This window comes from Corvus hawaiiensis, chromosome 13 (genome assembly GCF_020740725.1).
Source record: "Corvus hawaiiensis isolate bCorHaw1 chromosome 13, bCorHaw1.pri.cur, whole genome shotgun sequence".
NCBI classification, from domain to species: Eukaryota; Metazoa; Chordata; class Aves; order Passeriformes; family Corvidae; genus Corvus; species Corvus hawaiiensis.
The window spans coordinates 19504550-19518283 of NC_063225.1; the positions used below are offsets into that span (position 1 = coordinate 19504550).

General features: G+C 45.0%; 1 protein-coding gene across 1 annotated transcript in view; it reads left to right on the forward strand.

Annotated features, from left to right (window-relative positions):
- The first annotated feature begins 3186 nt into the window (after positions 1–3186).
- Positions 3187–13734, forward strand: part of PSTPIP1 (proline-serine-threonine phosphatase interacting protein 1) — a 50153-nt gene continuing 39605 nt past the window's right edge. The window contains exon 1 of the mRNA XM_048317420.1: positions 3187–3850. Within this exon, the coding sequence (XP_048173377.1) occupies positions 3818–3850 (33 nt within the window). The 5' untranslated portion in view covers positions 3187–3817. The remainder of the gene's footprint in view (positions 3851–13734) is intronic.

Here is a 13734-nt window from a genome sequence, read left to right on the forward strand (position 1 = left end):
GGGAGTGTGTTCGAGAGCCGAGCAGAGCCCTGGTGTGGGGCCTGGGCCATGCTGAACCAACTTCCAGCTGCAGCCACAGATGGCCCAGAGGAGCTGGAACAAACCAAGCCGGATGTTCGGAGGCTGCCATTTCTGTTTCCATGGGAACAGGGACTGGCTCCGCACAGAAAGCAAGGTGATTGAAACATTTTTAATGGGTATGATTGTGGGTAATTTTCAATCCTCTGACATTTCCCACATGGAAATTCAGAGATCCGTTTGTATAGAAACAGAACAGCAGGCACAGCTCAGCAGCTGAACCGTGTCAGTTTTAGCCATGGTTTTCCTCTGGGAGTAGTTTCCTTGCTGCTGCTGTCCCTAGCCGGTGGGTCTCAGACAGACACCAGAGGCTGGGCTGTTGGAATTTGGATATGGCTGCACTACAGCAATCGTTTGGAAGCCGTGTCTCAGGTGGAACAGTTACGAAGGCTGGGAAGGACTGCACAAGTGCCTTCGAGTCTCCATTTTCATTTCCCAAACAACCATTCCAAGGGACCACAATATACCAGAGGACTTCTGAAAATTACAACCAGCTCAACACCTGGATTATCTGAGTATTCAGCAACTCTTTATATTCTACCTTAATACTTTTCATAGACTCCCTCATCCTCTTTCTATGTAGAATAAAACGTTTACTGTCGACTATCAGCCTCCCCAAAATCAGAAACATTTACTCAGAAGAATGTCTTGCTTGGAGTCCTGGATGAACAGAAAAATGTTTGTAGATGCTATTTTCATATTTTACCTACTGTCAAGTCCAAACCTGCCACCCAAATCCCTGATAAAAAGCTTTGCTTAAAGCAGTATATAGTTAAAAATTAAATGAAACTTCCATTCTAAAGAATGAGAAAATTTGAGGGGTTTTAATACAATTTTTTTTTTAATCAGACTTATCACTTTTCACTACAGAATGGATTCAAATGGTACATTCTGCAGCCAAACAATTTAATTATTGGGGAAAAAACCCTCAGGAAGTATATTCTTGGCCTTATCAAACAGAACACCTGATTTTTAGCTTCTAAGAGCAGAGGTGGAAGGAGATGCAGTGGCTGTCAGGGAAGAGTTCCACTTAAGGCTCCTTGTTGATGCTGCTGAGTTTGAGTGAGCCTGTCAGGTCAGGTTAAAATCCCCTTTAAAAGAGCAAGAAAGGGCAGCTGAAAGGCCCTGCAGCTTTCCAAAACATCCTGACAAGTCTCAGCCCTTTGCCCACTAAAATGCTTCTTCTTGGCGCCAAGGTACCAACATCACTCTTTTGTAGGGGAATTTGCAGGATGCTCAAGGTGGTTTCAGTAGATGGCATTACAGCAGTTCATAGCCTAGCGAGGTTCATTGATTTTGCTCCCTGCTCTCAGTCCCACAGAGCTCCCTCCCAGGCTCAGCCTTTCCAGACTTTGTAAAACTCTGGCCACTCACATCAAGATATTAGCCCAGTTCTGAGATATAGCATTTCAGAACTGGAGGCCTCAATGTCCTGTTCCTATTTAGAGAACAGGGAAATAGAAATTTTTCTCCCTGTTCTAAAGCCCTGCAAAGCCTGGCTGCCCCTTCACGACACAGCATCCTATGGACATAACCCAGCACCACCAGGACCTGTGAGCAGGGACCCAGATTGATGGTCTGCCCAGCAGCTCTGCTCCATCAGAGCCAGGGCTGGGACTCACACCAGCTACTCCCTGACAGCTCATCAAAATACCTGAACTGGAGACCTGCTCTGGGCTATTCTGAGAAACTCACCCACAGCACAAAGTAAACTGCCCGTGCTGATGGTGTTCGAGAGAGAGCATCCCTGGGAGCTGCTGTGCAACAGTGGAGCTCTTGGGTGGGATGGATGCAGGCACAGAGCCCAGCGTGAGGTTCAGTGAAATAATTGGCTTTGTGGGTGGAGGCCAAACTAAAAATAACAGGAAAGTAGCATATCATTTTGGGAGGGCCAAAATACACTCAATGCCTTTTTATGAACCCCAACAGCAGCAAAGATGGTTTCAAAACACAGCTGTAACTTGGAAATAGTAACAGGAAACATTTAGGTTTAGAAGGACTGAGATAAAACACTCTTAAAAAAGATCTTTTTTTTTTTTGCATACAGATCAAGCATGACTAGTGCCCATGCCTTCAAAATACATTTTTTCAAGGAAATTTCCCGTCTGGAAGAAAGCTTCACTCCTTCCTCCTCAACACTCTGCAAGTGAACCCTCATATTTCTCCTTCTCCCACTCTCATGCAATGATGCTTTTTTCCTGCTACACCTCTTATCCTCCAGATTCTTGTTTGCCTTCCTCTGCTTAAACTTCATTTTCCCTCTCAAAGTCCCTGCACATTTTCTGTCTTCTTCAGCTCATCAGGAAGGAACCTCGCAAATTCTTCAAAACACCAGCTACAAATTGCCCATGGAGTGAGTACGGATTACTCCAGCCCTCAGATGCTGCAGAGCTCTCTGAGCAGAGCCCTGTGTCCCACTGGAGACCAGGGAAGTTGCAGGACTTCCCCATTCCTGAGTGATCTGCCCGGGTGGCTGCTGCTGTGGGGACAGCAGCAACACCCAGCAGCAGCGTCAATCAGTTGTAGATAAGTAAGTCCTGATGTGTTCTTGGTGTGGAAAAACAGCTTTTGCATAGGCAACAACCATAGGACTGCTTTTCTTTTCTTTTTTTTCCTACACCCCAAAAATACCAGTGAGTATTTAAAAACAGGTATTTAAGAGTGCTTAAAACATCCTAAGAAGGTGAACATAGGCAACCTCACCTGGAGGACAGGTACTTTGGAGAGGGTTTCAGGGAAGCTTTAGAAGTGTTACCCTGTGCTCAGGTATTTGCAGCTGTGTTGTAACAACTGGAGGACCTGATTTGGGGAGCTACCTGAAATACGTGGTGTCACTGGGGTGCTGGGTGTGGTCTTGGTGCTACTGCTTCACTGGTCTGTGAGGCTTCACTCAGGTCCTGATGCTAACAAACTCCTACCTTTTTTTTTTTTTCAAGACTTGGAATTTTACTTCTAAATTTCACATATCTTGCATATTCGTATGAACATTTACATGAGGGCATGCAAATTGGGAGCGTTCTGTACATTGACATCCAGGTATCTAAATATGTGCAGACACCTGCACATTTCTCAGGGTTCTTAATTTAACCTGAGTCCTGAAAAGCCTTTTCAGCTGCAAAATGCAACTTTGAGCTAAGCTTCCCGTGTGTAAAGGCATGGGCCTCTGCCAGCCCCAGAAGGTGCTGCAGAAATGGGGCACCTACGTTTCTTTTGCTTCTTTTTCTTTGCAAAACCACAGTGTTAGAGAATAACTTGCCTCTTTTTATTGTGCTGGTTTCCTTTGCATTTTAATTGTTCTCTCTGCTCCTGTATCTGATCAGATCGTGTCACCGAACTTAGTGCATTTTTTTCCCCCTCTATTTTTTTTCCTGTCCGCTCACATGCACCCATGGCAAGGAGCAGCCTGACACCATTTGACATCTCCTTGCTTCCTCATTTCAATATTAACTGTTTACCAGAAGAGAAACAGGTTTGGGGTGCGGGTGCTGAGCACTTGCAAGTCTCTGTGTGAGCAACAGCTCTTTTGCCCTTTGTGCCTTCAGAGCCACAGGTCATTTCTCTAAGCTGCCTGGAACTGCTATTGGCACCAGCCTGACTTCAGGAGGGACAGGTCTGTGGATGTGCTGCACTCTCTGCTTGGGCTGGGGTGCAGTGACGAGGCTCAGAGCTGTGCCTGCTGCCACTCTCACCCCAGAAAGGACTTACTGAAGGATTCCTACCCCTCCACAGAGCAATAATAATGACCCAGCTGCAGTTTAAAGATGCTTTTTGGGTAAGTGAGCATTTACTATGTGTTTCCTATATTCAATGTATCTGTATTTTAAAATATTTTAAAATACTGCTTGGTTCTATATATAGTTTAAAACTAATTTAATGCTGTTCTGTGTTCTAAATTTAGTTTAGTAAAAATCCAAATTTGTCTCCAACCAAAAACATAGTGTTTGGTAGTATGTTTGATCCTGGGAAGAAGGATGCAGTGTAAAGAATACATCCAGTCCCCATAAACATTCCCAGTTCCTGTGCTAGGTCCAGAAACCGCTTTTGAAAGGGACACGGATTTGTCTCACAGTGCTAAGAACCTGCTTGCAGTGAGTGTCCTCAGCCCTAGGAGAGGCTCCTGCAGCAGGTGAGCTGTTGATAATTATAGGCTGAATTCTCTCCTGTTTGGTGAAGAGCAGAGCCAGCAGCTGCAAGCAAAATGCTCCTGCTCAGCTCCCTCCAGACTCCAACCCTGCTGCCAGGAGCACTCCCAGGCATGCAGTCCCCAGGACCCGTGAGGCAGCACAGGTTAGAAAGGACCAGCAGTGGCACTCCTTAGCTAAGCCCAAACACTCACAGCTGACCTAAAACTAGCAAATACTGGAACAAGAAGATCTGCTCCATACTTGTTATTTGACTTTTGTTTGAAAATCCTTTTGGTCTCCTGTTTTCAAGCTCTTTCCCTGCAGTCACAAGGAAAAAGGACCTTAGTCATTTCTTTTGCTAGGGTAATCCGAGGTTCTCTTGCAACTGAAAAATGAAAGTTCAAAATCAAAATTCTAACACTGTTAAGTTGAATAAACAGGATGTTATGTGGTTGCCTCTTGTCTGGGCAATCATTTATCCAGCATCTAGGACTGACTTAAAGAAAGACATGAAAGCATATGAATTCTTCCCGCCATTTCCTGGCTGTTCTTTCTGCTTGTGCTCTCTTTTATCTCCACCCACACTTCAGGGTAAACCCTCTCTTTGTAGAAAACAGAAGGGCAGAGGCAAAAACACATTTCAATGAACCACCATCCTCCGGGAACTTCCAGGAAGCCCTCCCCACCCCCACTCCAGTACTAGATTTGAACAGTTAAAAAGAATAAAAATGAGGAATACAAAAGTCAGTGTTGATGTTAGGATGAACTGTGCCTGACCACACCTACATTAGATTCTCCTCTTTTATGTACCTACTGACTGCACAGTGCAGTGCACAGGGTGGGACACAGCTGTGGGCCAGTGCTCCCCTGGGAGCTTCAGCCCTTGCACTGCTGAACTTCCTTGGAAAACAAGCCACCTGACTTTTAGGGCTGGTACATTTGGTATAGTTACTTTTAATGTCTTAGTCTTTAGGGAGAATAAATCAAGCTATGAGAGTAGTGTGAGGGTGATTAATGCCAGCTGACGATCTGGCCAGGCCGGTTGTTCATGGCTCTTCCCTAAACTTCTCTCCTGTGCTTAGTCACATTACCATGACTCAAATTCTTGCTTAGCTTTGAAGCTAATGCCTTATTTAAAGGAAAGCATATTTGGATTTAATATTTTTTGGCTGGAAATGTTGTATTGCCCAGCTTGATTAAGAGGGCAGGAATATATCTGGTTGTGGGATGGAAGCTTTAGCTATGCAATAAGAAGTCTTTTAAAAGTGAAAATTTACAGGATATTGCACAACACAGCACAAGTGTGCAGCTTGCCCCCCAGATCACAAGATCAGCAATTATTTTTGCATTCATAAGGTTCTGCTGTGAGAGGAAAATGTATTTGGGTCGTTTGCTTCAGCGAGCAATTATCTCCTGTGTTTGGTGTGTACCATGAACGGCAACTGCCTTTCTGATTGCAACCCAGAAGGTGCTTGTCCCGCGGTGCGTGCCTCAGTACAGAGCCCTCATCTCTCCCTGCTGCCCAAGGACCCGCTGCACCCCGCCCTGTACTTCACCCTGATGAGGTGTCCCGGAGCAACAACTCCCCGCTCCACCATCAGTAAACTTTTGGATAAACAGGGGTTTCCTCAGTACCTACCTCAATGTAAAGTATGTAAAGAAACCCTAAAAGCAGGAGATCTCCCCCAACTAGCAGAGAAAGAGCACCATTCATTCCTCTCCAAAGTTCTCCAGACTTTGTAAGAGCAGGGTGTGCTGTCTTCCAGGAAAATGCAAATTGTTCCTCATAATAGGTTTAAATTCTATCCTCTCTTTTCCTCTATTAAATGTAGCAGTGATAGTACTTCCACACTTTGTTCAATTTTTATTTTCTTTGTAGCATGGCTTGAGCTAAAACCTCTGTATTTTTTAATTACAATTTTTATTTCTATATGCTCCACACACTCTGTAATGGTTTAAGGGAAAGTTGCTCAAAGTCTGCACTAAAATGTGCTTAACAGAAGTTTTCTATCCTCTGATAATATTTTTTGGAAAACGTTAGTGAGATGAAAATTTAAATCAGGTTTGATAGCCAGTGCAGGGTAGTTGCTGATGGATGAATATTCTGCTGGGCTGCTGTACAAGCCTAACAGATGTTACCTGTCTTCTCTAGCATCATGTGAGACAGGTAGGGAAATTCCCATGTTAACGGGGAGTGCGTGTGCGATACCAGCCGAGTTTCATGCTAACAGGGATATGTTAACAGGCAGAGCAACAGTAATTTTTTTTTTATACAAAAACCACTATCCACTATCAGTCACAAATACTGCGTGTCTTTATTAGTCTCACTGTGTTCTTGCAATCATTGTTGCTTTTCCTTTGCAATTCCTGTCATTGCCATTTCCTTCTGTTTAGTCTCCCTCCAACCTGCTGCTCAACACTGCAGCTGCAACCCCTGAAATGCAGCTATTTCTGGCCAAGAGATAGGAAGGTACTGGCACCACTTCCTGGCTTTGCCATACCCACCTGGGAACAGAGAATATGGGAAACTTTCAAAGGAGCTGGTTGCTTTTGGGACAGGCTAAGAGTCGAGTGGGAGCAAATCTATTCCCTCGGACAGCTTTGAGTCAAACTCCAGCAGCCAAGTCAATCCTGAAAATGTGTCATGGGCTCCTAAGGTACTTAGGATTTAAAAATAAATGCTTGAGGTGTGAAATGCTTGTTCCTTCTCAGCTGTGGGATTAGCTCAGGGCTTGTGGATTCTCACAGCTCACATTTAAAAGTTTTGGGGAGATGCAGGCCAGCAAATATGAAGCAGGCCTTGAACACGAGCTGGCACGATTTGCCCCCTGCCCTGTTGTGGGCTGGTCCTTTCCACATCCCTGCCTGTGGATCTGAAGTTGTGGTCAGACCTTGCAGCAGTGGGAGCCATGGAAGTGCTCCAGGAACAGGGACTGTTACAAAGATGCTTAATCCCTCTTGCTTTGATTTCAGGCTATGTTCAGCCTCAGGTTTAGCACAAAGCTGACTTAGTAGGTGAGTCTCTCAACTCCTACTGTAGCTTTTTCACACAATGGTCTATTATATATGCCAAAAAAAGATGTAATTAGCGTCACAAATAATTTAACTTCTCATGAGAGTCTTAACTATGGAAAAAGAGTGCCGAGATGATAAAAGCCACAGTAAAACTATTTCCTAAACTTATTAGGCAACATGCTGAAGAAATACAACATCAATTGTTTTACTCAAAATAGGAAGGTTTATTATACCAGGAGCTACCCTGCTTTCCTGTAGAGGTTGAGCTTTGCAGAGCCTGTTGTTTTGCAGCAGGTCTGTGAGGAGGAAGTGAGACTGGGCAGGTTTGTTGGGAGGAAATGGAGCTGGGGAGGCTCCTGCCAGCCCAGCACCTTGAGGCTGAGCTCAGGCAGGCAGGGATGAGGCTGGCAAATCTTCCAGCCTGGCATCCCAGCTTTGCAAGTGGGTCCCACCTAGTTTGATTTGAATGGCATTGCACCGGCTGCATCTGTCCCTACTGACACAAGGCAGATTAAGATAAATCATCTCCCTGCACAACAGCACACAGGTGGGCCAGGCTCTGCTGTCAGCACGTTCTGCATCTCCCTGAGCTCCAGAGGCAGATGATGGCCATGGTCCTGCATCTCCCTGAACTCCCGAGGCAGATGATGGCCATGGTCCTGCATCTCCCTGAGCTCCAGAGGCAGGTGTATGGCCACAGCCCTGATCATATCCAGGTCAAGTCATCGCTGTGGGACGTGTGTGGAAATAGGGAATAAAGGGGGAACCAGCTTGGAAAAGTTGAACTGGTTGCCCAGCTGATGTCTGTGTTTGTTGTGAGGTCAACTTCATCTCCACAGAAGAGGCTGCTCTATTCTTTTTTTTTCATGTAATTTCTTCCTCCATTCCCCCAGCTGCTCTGGGAAGGGCACTTGGCTCACTGAGGCAATGAGACACACCCATGGAGGGTGGAGGTGGGGCAATCACAACAGTCATTGAAACCAGAGGAAATCACAAGTAGAAAAGCTGATTAGTCGTTGTGGCTATGGAAACACTGGTGCTTCACACCTCACTTCTGAGCAGAGCACAACAGCTAAAATGAAGCTCAAATGAACTAACACTAGATTAATGGATTTATAGAGAATTCATTTTGGGTCAATGACTGAAACAATTAGACAGTTAAATACATTTTATTACAATTTTCTGGTGACCATGCTGCAGCTGAGGGGTTTTGATTATTAAAATTTGTTGATGGATGAAGTAAGTCACCGTGACAACTTTGTTAATATTTTTACACAGCTGTATCTGCTTTGTTTTGATCCGTGCTACTCTGCAAAAGTTGGTTGGTTTTGCTTGGGCTCAGAGAAGTGGAGGATTCTTATTTATGCCAATTTTAAGTGTGCCATGAGTATGTATTTTAAATACGGAATAGGTGAGTCATCGACTCTTTTTGCCCACATGTACACGGTCATGTCTGACAAACACCACCTAAAGAGTGTTTGTCACACACAGCTTGAAATGGAGCCTCACAGAGGAATCAAAGAGGGTGTCCCCTGGCTTGCTAGAGCAGCCCACTGAGGTGTGTTTTCTGAGGCCGAGTTGCAGCACAGCTGAGGTTGGAAGGGGCCTCTGGACGTCTCCAGCCAACCCCCGCCCGGCACAGGGCCGGTCTCAGCGCCGAGCTTGGAGTGTCTGCAGAGATGGAGACTCCGCAGCCTCCCAGGCAAACCATTACAGTGTCTCATCACCCTCACAGCAAAAACCTTCCTGTGCTTATTAAACAGGACTTGTTGAATTCCCATGGGTGCCCATTGCCTCTTGCCCTGTCACTGGGTACCGCTGCCAAGCCCTGGCTCCATCTCCCCTGCTCTCTCCCACAGGAATTTATAAACACTGAGCACCTCTTCTGCAGGCTGAACAGTGCCAGCCCTCAGCCTCTCCTCCGATCACAGATTCTCCAGGGTGAATCTCAGTGTCTCTATGAATCTCATTTCAACATATTTTTTCTTGGCAGGACTGGGTGATTCACTGCCTGTCCCTTTCCTCCCTCAAGGCTCACACTCCTGCAGTGCAGCACAGAGCTGCCTCTCTTTCTTCAGTCACTGGCTGGGGACATTGAACTTGTGCTGCTTCATAGGCACAAGGGAGCACCTGGAATTTCAATCCAGTAACACTGGATGCTTGTATGGCAGGCGAGTTAGGCTGCTTGGTTATATTTCAGCTCCTTTAGCTCAAAAAGACCTTTCTGATTTCATTTCCATGCCTTGCCACAGCAAGGTAGATTCCAGCGGGCAGATGGCACAGAAAACACTAGTTTCATCTCCAGTTTAATCTAGGTTTTGTAATAAAACTTTTCTCAGCAGCCACCGTTCAATAATGTACAAAGTTTGCCGTGTTGTTCAGGAGGAGTTTGGGGATTGAGGCTGGGATGAGGTGAGGGCTGGGGGCACAGCTCTGTATTGCGATCACTCAGTCTTGCTCAGGGTGTCAAGGTGAGGAAAAAACCCACATTGAAAAATATGCATCTGGATCCCAACAGCTTTTTGGTTCCCCAAAGAATTGCTCCCTTACTGTAAATGGAGGTTAGTACTGTTTTAAAGTGGTGGAAAAATGTCACCGAACAAGACTGAGGAATTGAAAAGTTACATAGCTCTTCATGCAACTTTATCTTTGCTCGAAATGAAAGGCAACAGTCTTAGGAATTAAGTGAAAATGTACCAGCTTGGGCTAGCATAGAGATACCAGCTCCTATTGTTCCATTCAGAGCAAATAAATAAATAAACACAAGCTTTTTTTCTTTAAAGTAAGAGCTTTTCAAAGAAGCTATTTCATGCTGCTCTCAATTTGTCCAGGCCTAATCTATTCCTAATATAAAAGAAAAATAAAAAATAAAGGGTGGGGACAAAGACAAAAAGGAAAATAGGTGGTCAGCAGCCCTTACGTCTGAGTCTCATCACTTAATGCTACTTGCAGTAGGTGCTGTAATTACCGAAGGGTTATTAACAAGTCAGGACTGAAAAACAGCCCTGGGGCTGCTGCTCAGCAGGATGGAAATCCCCAGGAGCACCGGGAGAAGGAAAGGAGGCCCCTGCCATTGAAAGACCCTGGATGCACATTTGGTTAGGACTTGAGTTTCTGACAGAATCTTTTTTGTGGGAAAACACAGTTTTACTGAAGTAGGAGTGCTGTTTTGGAAGATAAAGCTGGGCTTTGATGAAAAATTTCACACCTGGTAAAGGCTTTCTCTGGAGATGGAGAATTAAGGTGCATTTTCTAACCAAAGAAGAGGAGAACAGGCTCATAAAACCCTTCTGTGGTTCTGGGAGCTCTGCAGGGGGAGGCACAGTCTGGAACAGGAACTGGAGCTTTCATTGCCCACAGCCACTGCCTGCAGCCTGGAGTCCAGGCATGCCTTCCCTCATGCCACGAGGTTCACCCCCAAGTAAAACAGCTGGAGAAGGAGGTTAAAATGAAACTCCTCTTCCCTGTACAGGCAGCAGATGGGGGATGGTGTGGCAGCTGTGGTAGGGGGGTGTCTCAACCAGATACTACTGGAGTGTAAGAATGTTGCACCATATTGAGTAATCGGATATGTTGAAAATTATTATTTAGGTGGCAAAGATCTCTTGTGAAATGGAATTGGTAACACATTGCTATTGAAATAATCTTTACTAAGAAGTGAAGTAAATCTTTAATTCATTCCCCTTGTACAGGAAGACTCTGGGAATATTTCCTGAAGTTTTACCCTTCCCTATATGCCAGGAGACACCAGTAACAAAATGCTTGGCTCACAGGAGAAGTAGAGCATGGGTTCAGCAGTGGGCTTTATTTAGTGCCTTTTCCAGGACTGACAGGAAACAATTCTAAGCATTTTAAGACAAGGAGGAGAAAGACACAGTGGTTCTATAAGACGTGGTTGGTTGACAGCTGTCTCTGTGCTTTACCAAGCTGGGGTTGTTTTAGGTTGTTTCACTCACTGTGGTCTGGGACTGAGCCCATGGTGCTTGTACAAGGAGGGGAGCCCTCTTATAACAGAGAAGGAACCTGGAAGCGGATGAACTAAAGAGGAATAGAAACAAGAGTAATCTCTGACCATTATTTTGTGTAAAACAGAAGTATCCTCTACTTGAAAGATTCTATTTCTCCTTATTTTTCTTCCAGTTTCTCTTGTGTAGCTAATGTTATTCAGTAGGAGACTGAAGGAACATCTGATTTCACCACTGACACGTTTATCTGTCATGTTCCAGAAGCACCATGGCAACAGTGCTGTGCCTTCTGAAAGGTACAAATCCTCACTTCTGGCCTCTCTGTTGGCTCCCAAGGAGAAGCCACTTTAATTTATAGATTTAGCTGTTGTCTGAAGTCACCACATGGAGAAAATACAAAGGGGTGCTGCCACCTCAAACAGGTGTCATGTAGCCACATCAAACTCCCATTTAAAACTGGTGAGGCATTCTGCTTCCTCCTGTCCCATTTCTTACTATCCCCATCACAGAGGTGTTCCAGAAGTTTGTTCTATATGGATTTCCTGAATGGATTCCTAGTTTTTTGCCATGCTTTTTGTTGTGGTGCATATCTGTCTGCTGGATTCTTTCTCCTTCTGCTAGCACAGGAGCACTGGGGCTCTGAACTGGACTCAGAATAATGTTTAATCAAATCATTAAGAAGGGAAGCTAAAATGGAGATAATAAGCACAAGCAGTCCTTTTAGTAGACTGGAACTGAGACTTTCCAAAGGCTATTCCCTATATGCTATGAGTCTGCCAGCCAGCAAACCACCTGCAAAAGGGAGGAAGGCTTTTGTGCAGCCATCACTTTGTAGCTGTGCAAATCAGGGGGTGATTAAAACGTGAAGAGAACCAAACAATATGCTGTGACTATAAGAATGCCTAATACATAACACATGAGCAGTCCGGGATGCCAGTGAGGAGGGCGCGGGCTCAGGAAGCTGAGGAGCAAATTCCCCTGTCAGCAGAACTCTAAATCAACCATTTCCTTCTCAGAGAAAACCCGCAGGGTCAAGAGCAAAAGGCCACTGGGGAGCTACCGTTTTGCTCGATGTCATTTGCAGTGCTATTGTACAGTTTGTGAATCTCAATTTCAGCTGTATCTCTGAGTGTCATAGCTGCTGCAGGTTTGAAGTCTGATGAGAGTCTCGCTAGGGGCAGTGGGAGAGGCAGTCTAGCAGCCCAGCAATTGGAATGCTGCAGAGGCAGTGTTTTTTCCCTTCTGATTTTTGAGGGTCCCATTCAAGGTTCACCTCTATGCTATTGCCTGGCAATAAATACCATTTGCTCTCTATGAAAAGCACTGCATGTCAGATTTAGGTAACGGGTTGCAGCCAAACTGCAGACTAAGCCTCCTCTGCAAAATGCCCAAGCCAACTCCTGGAATTATCACCAAAATGTCCCTACCTACATCCTAAGCAACCATTTATATTTCTGATACACAAAGAGTGAATTTACAAGAAGGGACAGAGATCTTATACAGCCAGTTTCAACCCACCTACTCTTCCTTGCCTTTTCTGCTTATGTGAGAAAAAAAAAATCAATACTTAAAAGAAAAATTTTTTTAAGCTCATATAAATTCTGTAGTCAGTCTTGGGAAGCACAAGCAGCCATCACATTCCCATCCATTCCAACTGATTTCAGCCAATAGGAAAAAGGAGCTCTTACACAGTACAGCATGGGCACGTGCTTTTAAACCCATTAAGCAGTTGGCTGTGACATGAACATTTATGTAAAAGGACTCATATCCCACCCAGCACTGGTCAGGAGAGAACATTTCGGTCAGAGGTTTCCAATGCAACTGTTCTGGGCATGGTGACCTTCCCCCACGTGTGTGCTCAGCTCAGAATGGGGTTGCTGAGCTGCCTTTTCAGCTGCTGGCACATTCCCAGGGCCAGGCAGCGGAGGGCCAGGCTGAGAAGCTGGGGTTAGTTTTGAAAAAAGGCTCTTTCATGTGGCACTGCGGTGAGCAGAGCTGGGACAGCAGCTGTGTAACAGGAAGCAGCACCAAACCACCTCTTATTGCAGCATGGCCACGAAGGCCCCAGCACCCCTGAGCCCCATCAGGCAGAGCTGGACAGGGGATTTCAGCACTCTCTGGGCCAGCACACACACAAAGTAGTGGTGCTCACTGCTGTCCTGTTTACTTCAGGAGAGCATGAGCGTGCAGAAGACAGCAATAAACTTTGCAAAACACTTTGTAACAGGAATATATTTCTAGAAACACGAGGAAATTTTTAAGTATTGAAACATATTTAGAAGAAACATAAAGATTTTAGTTATAGGCTAGCTGTGTTGAAATTAGTTAGAATAGGAAGAACTTGGGCCCAGTGAGAGTTAATTAAAATAGTTAGGAGAGCTGGACCTGAAATAGGTTTTAAGATGTTAGTAACTGATTGCCAAATAACTGATGATCTTAGATATAATAATAACTATAATAATATATAAAATAACTGTGCTTAGAACGAGGAGTAGAAACATTGATAAGTTGGTGTAGGGAACAAGGACAATTACCAATTTCCTCCCTTGGTG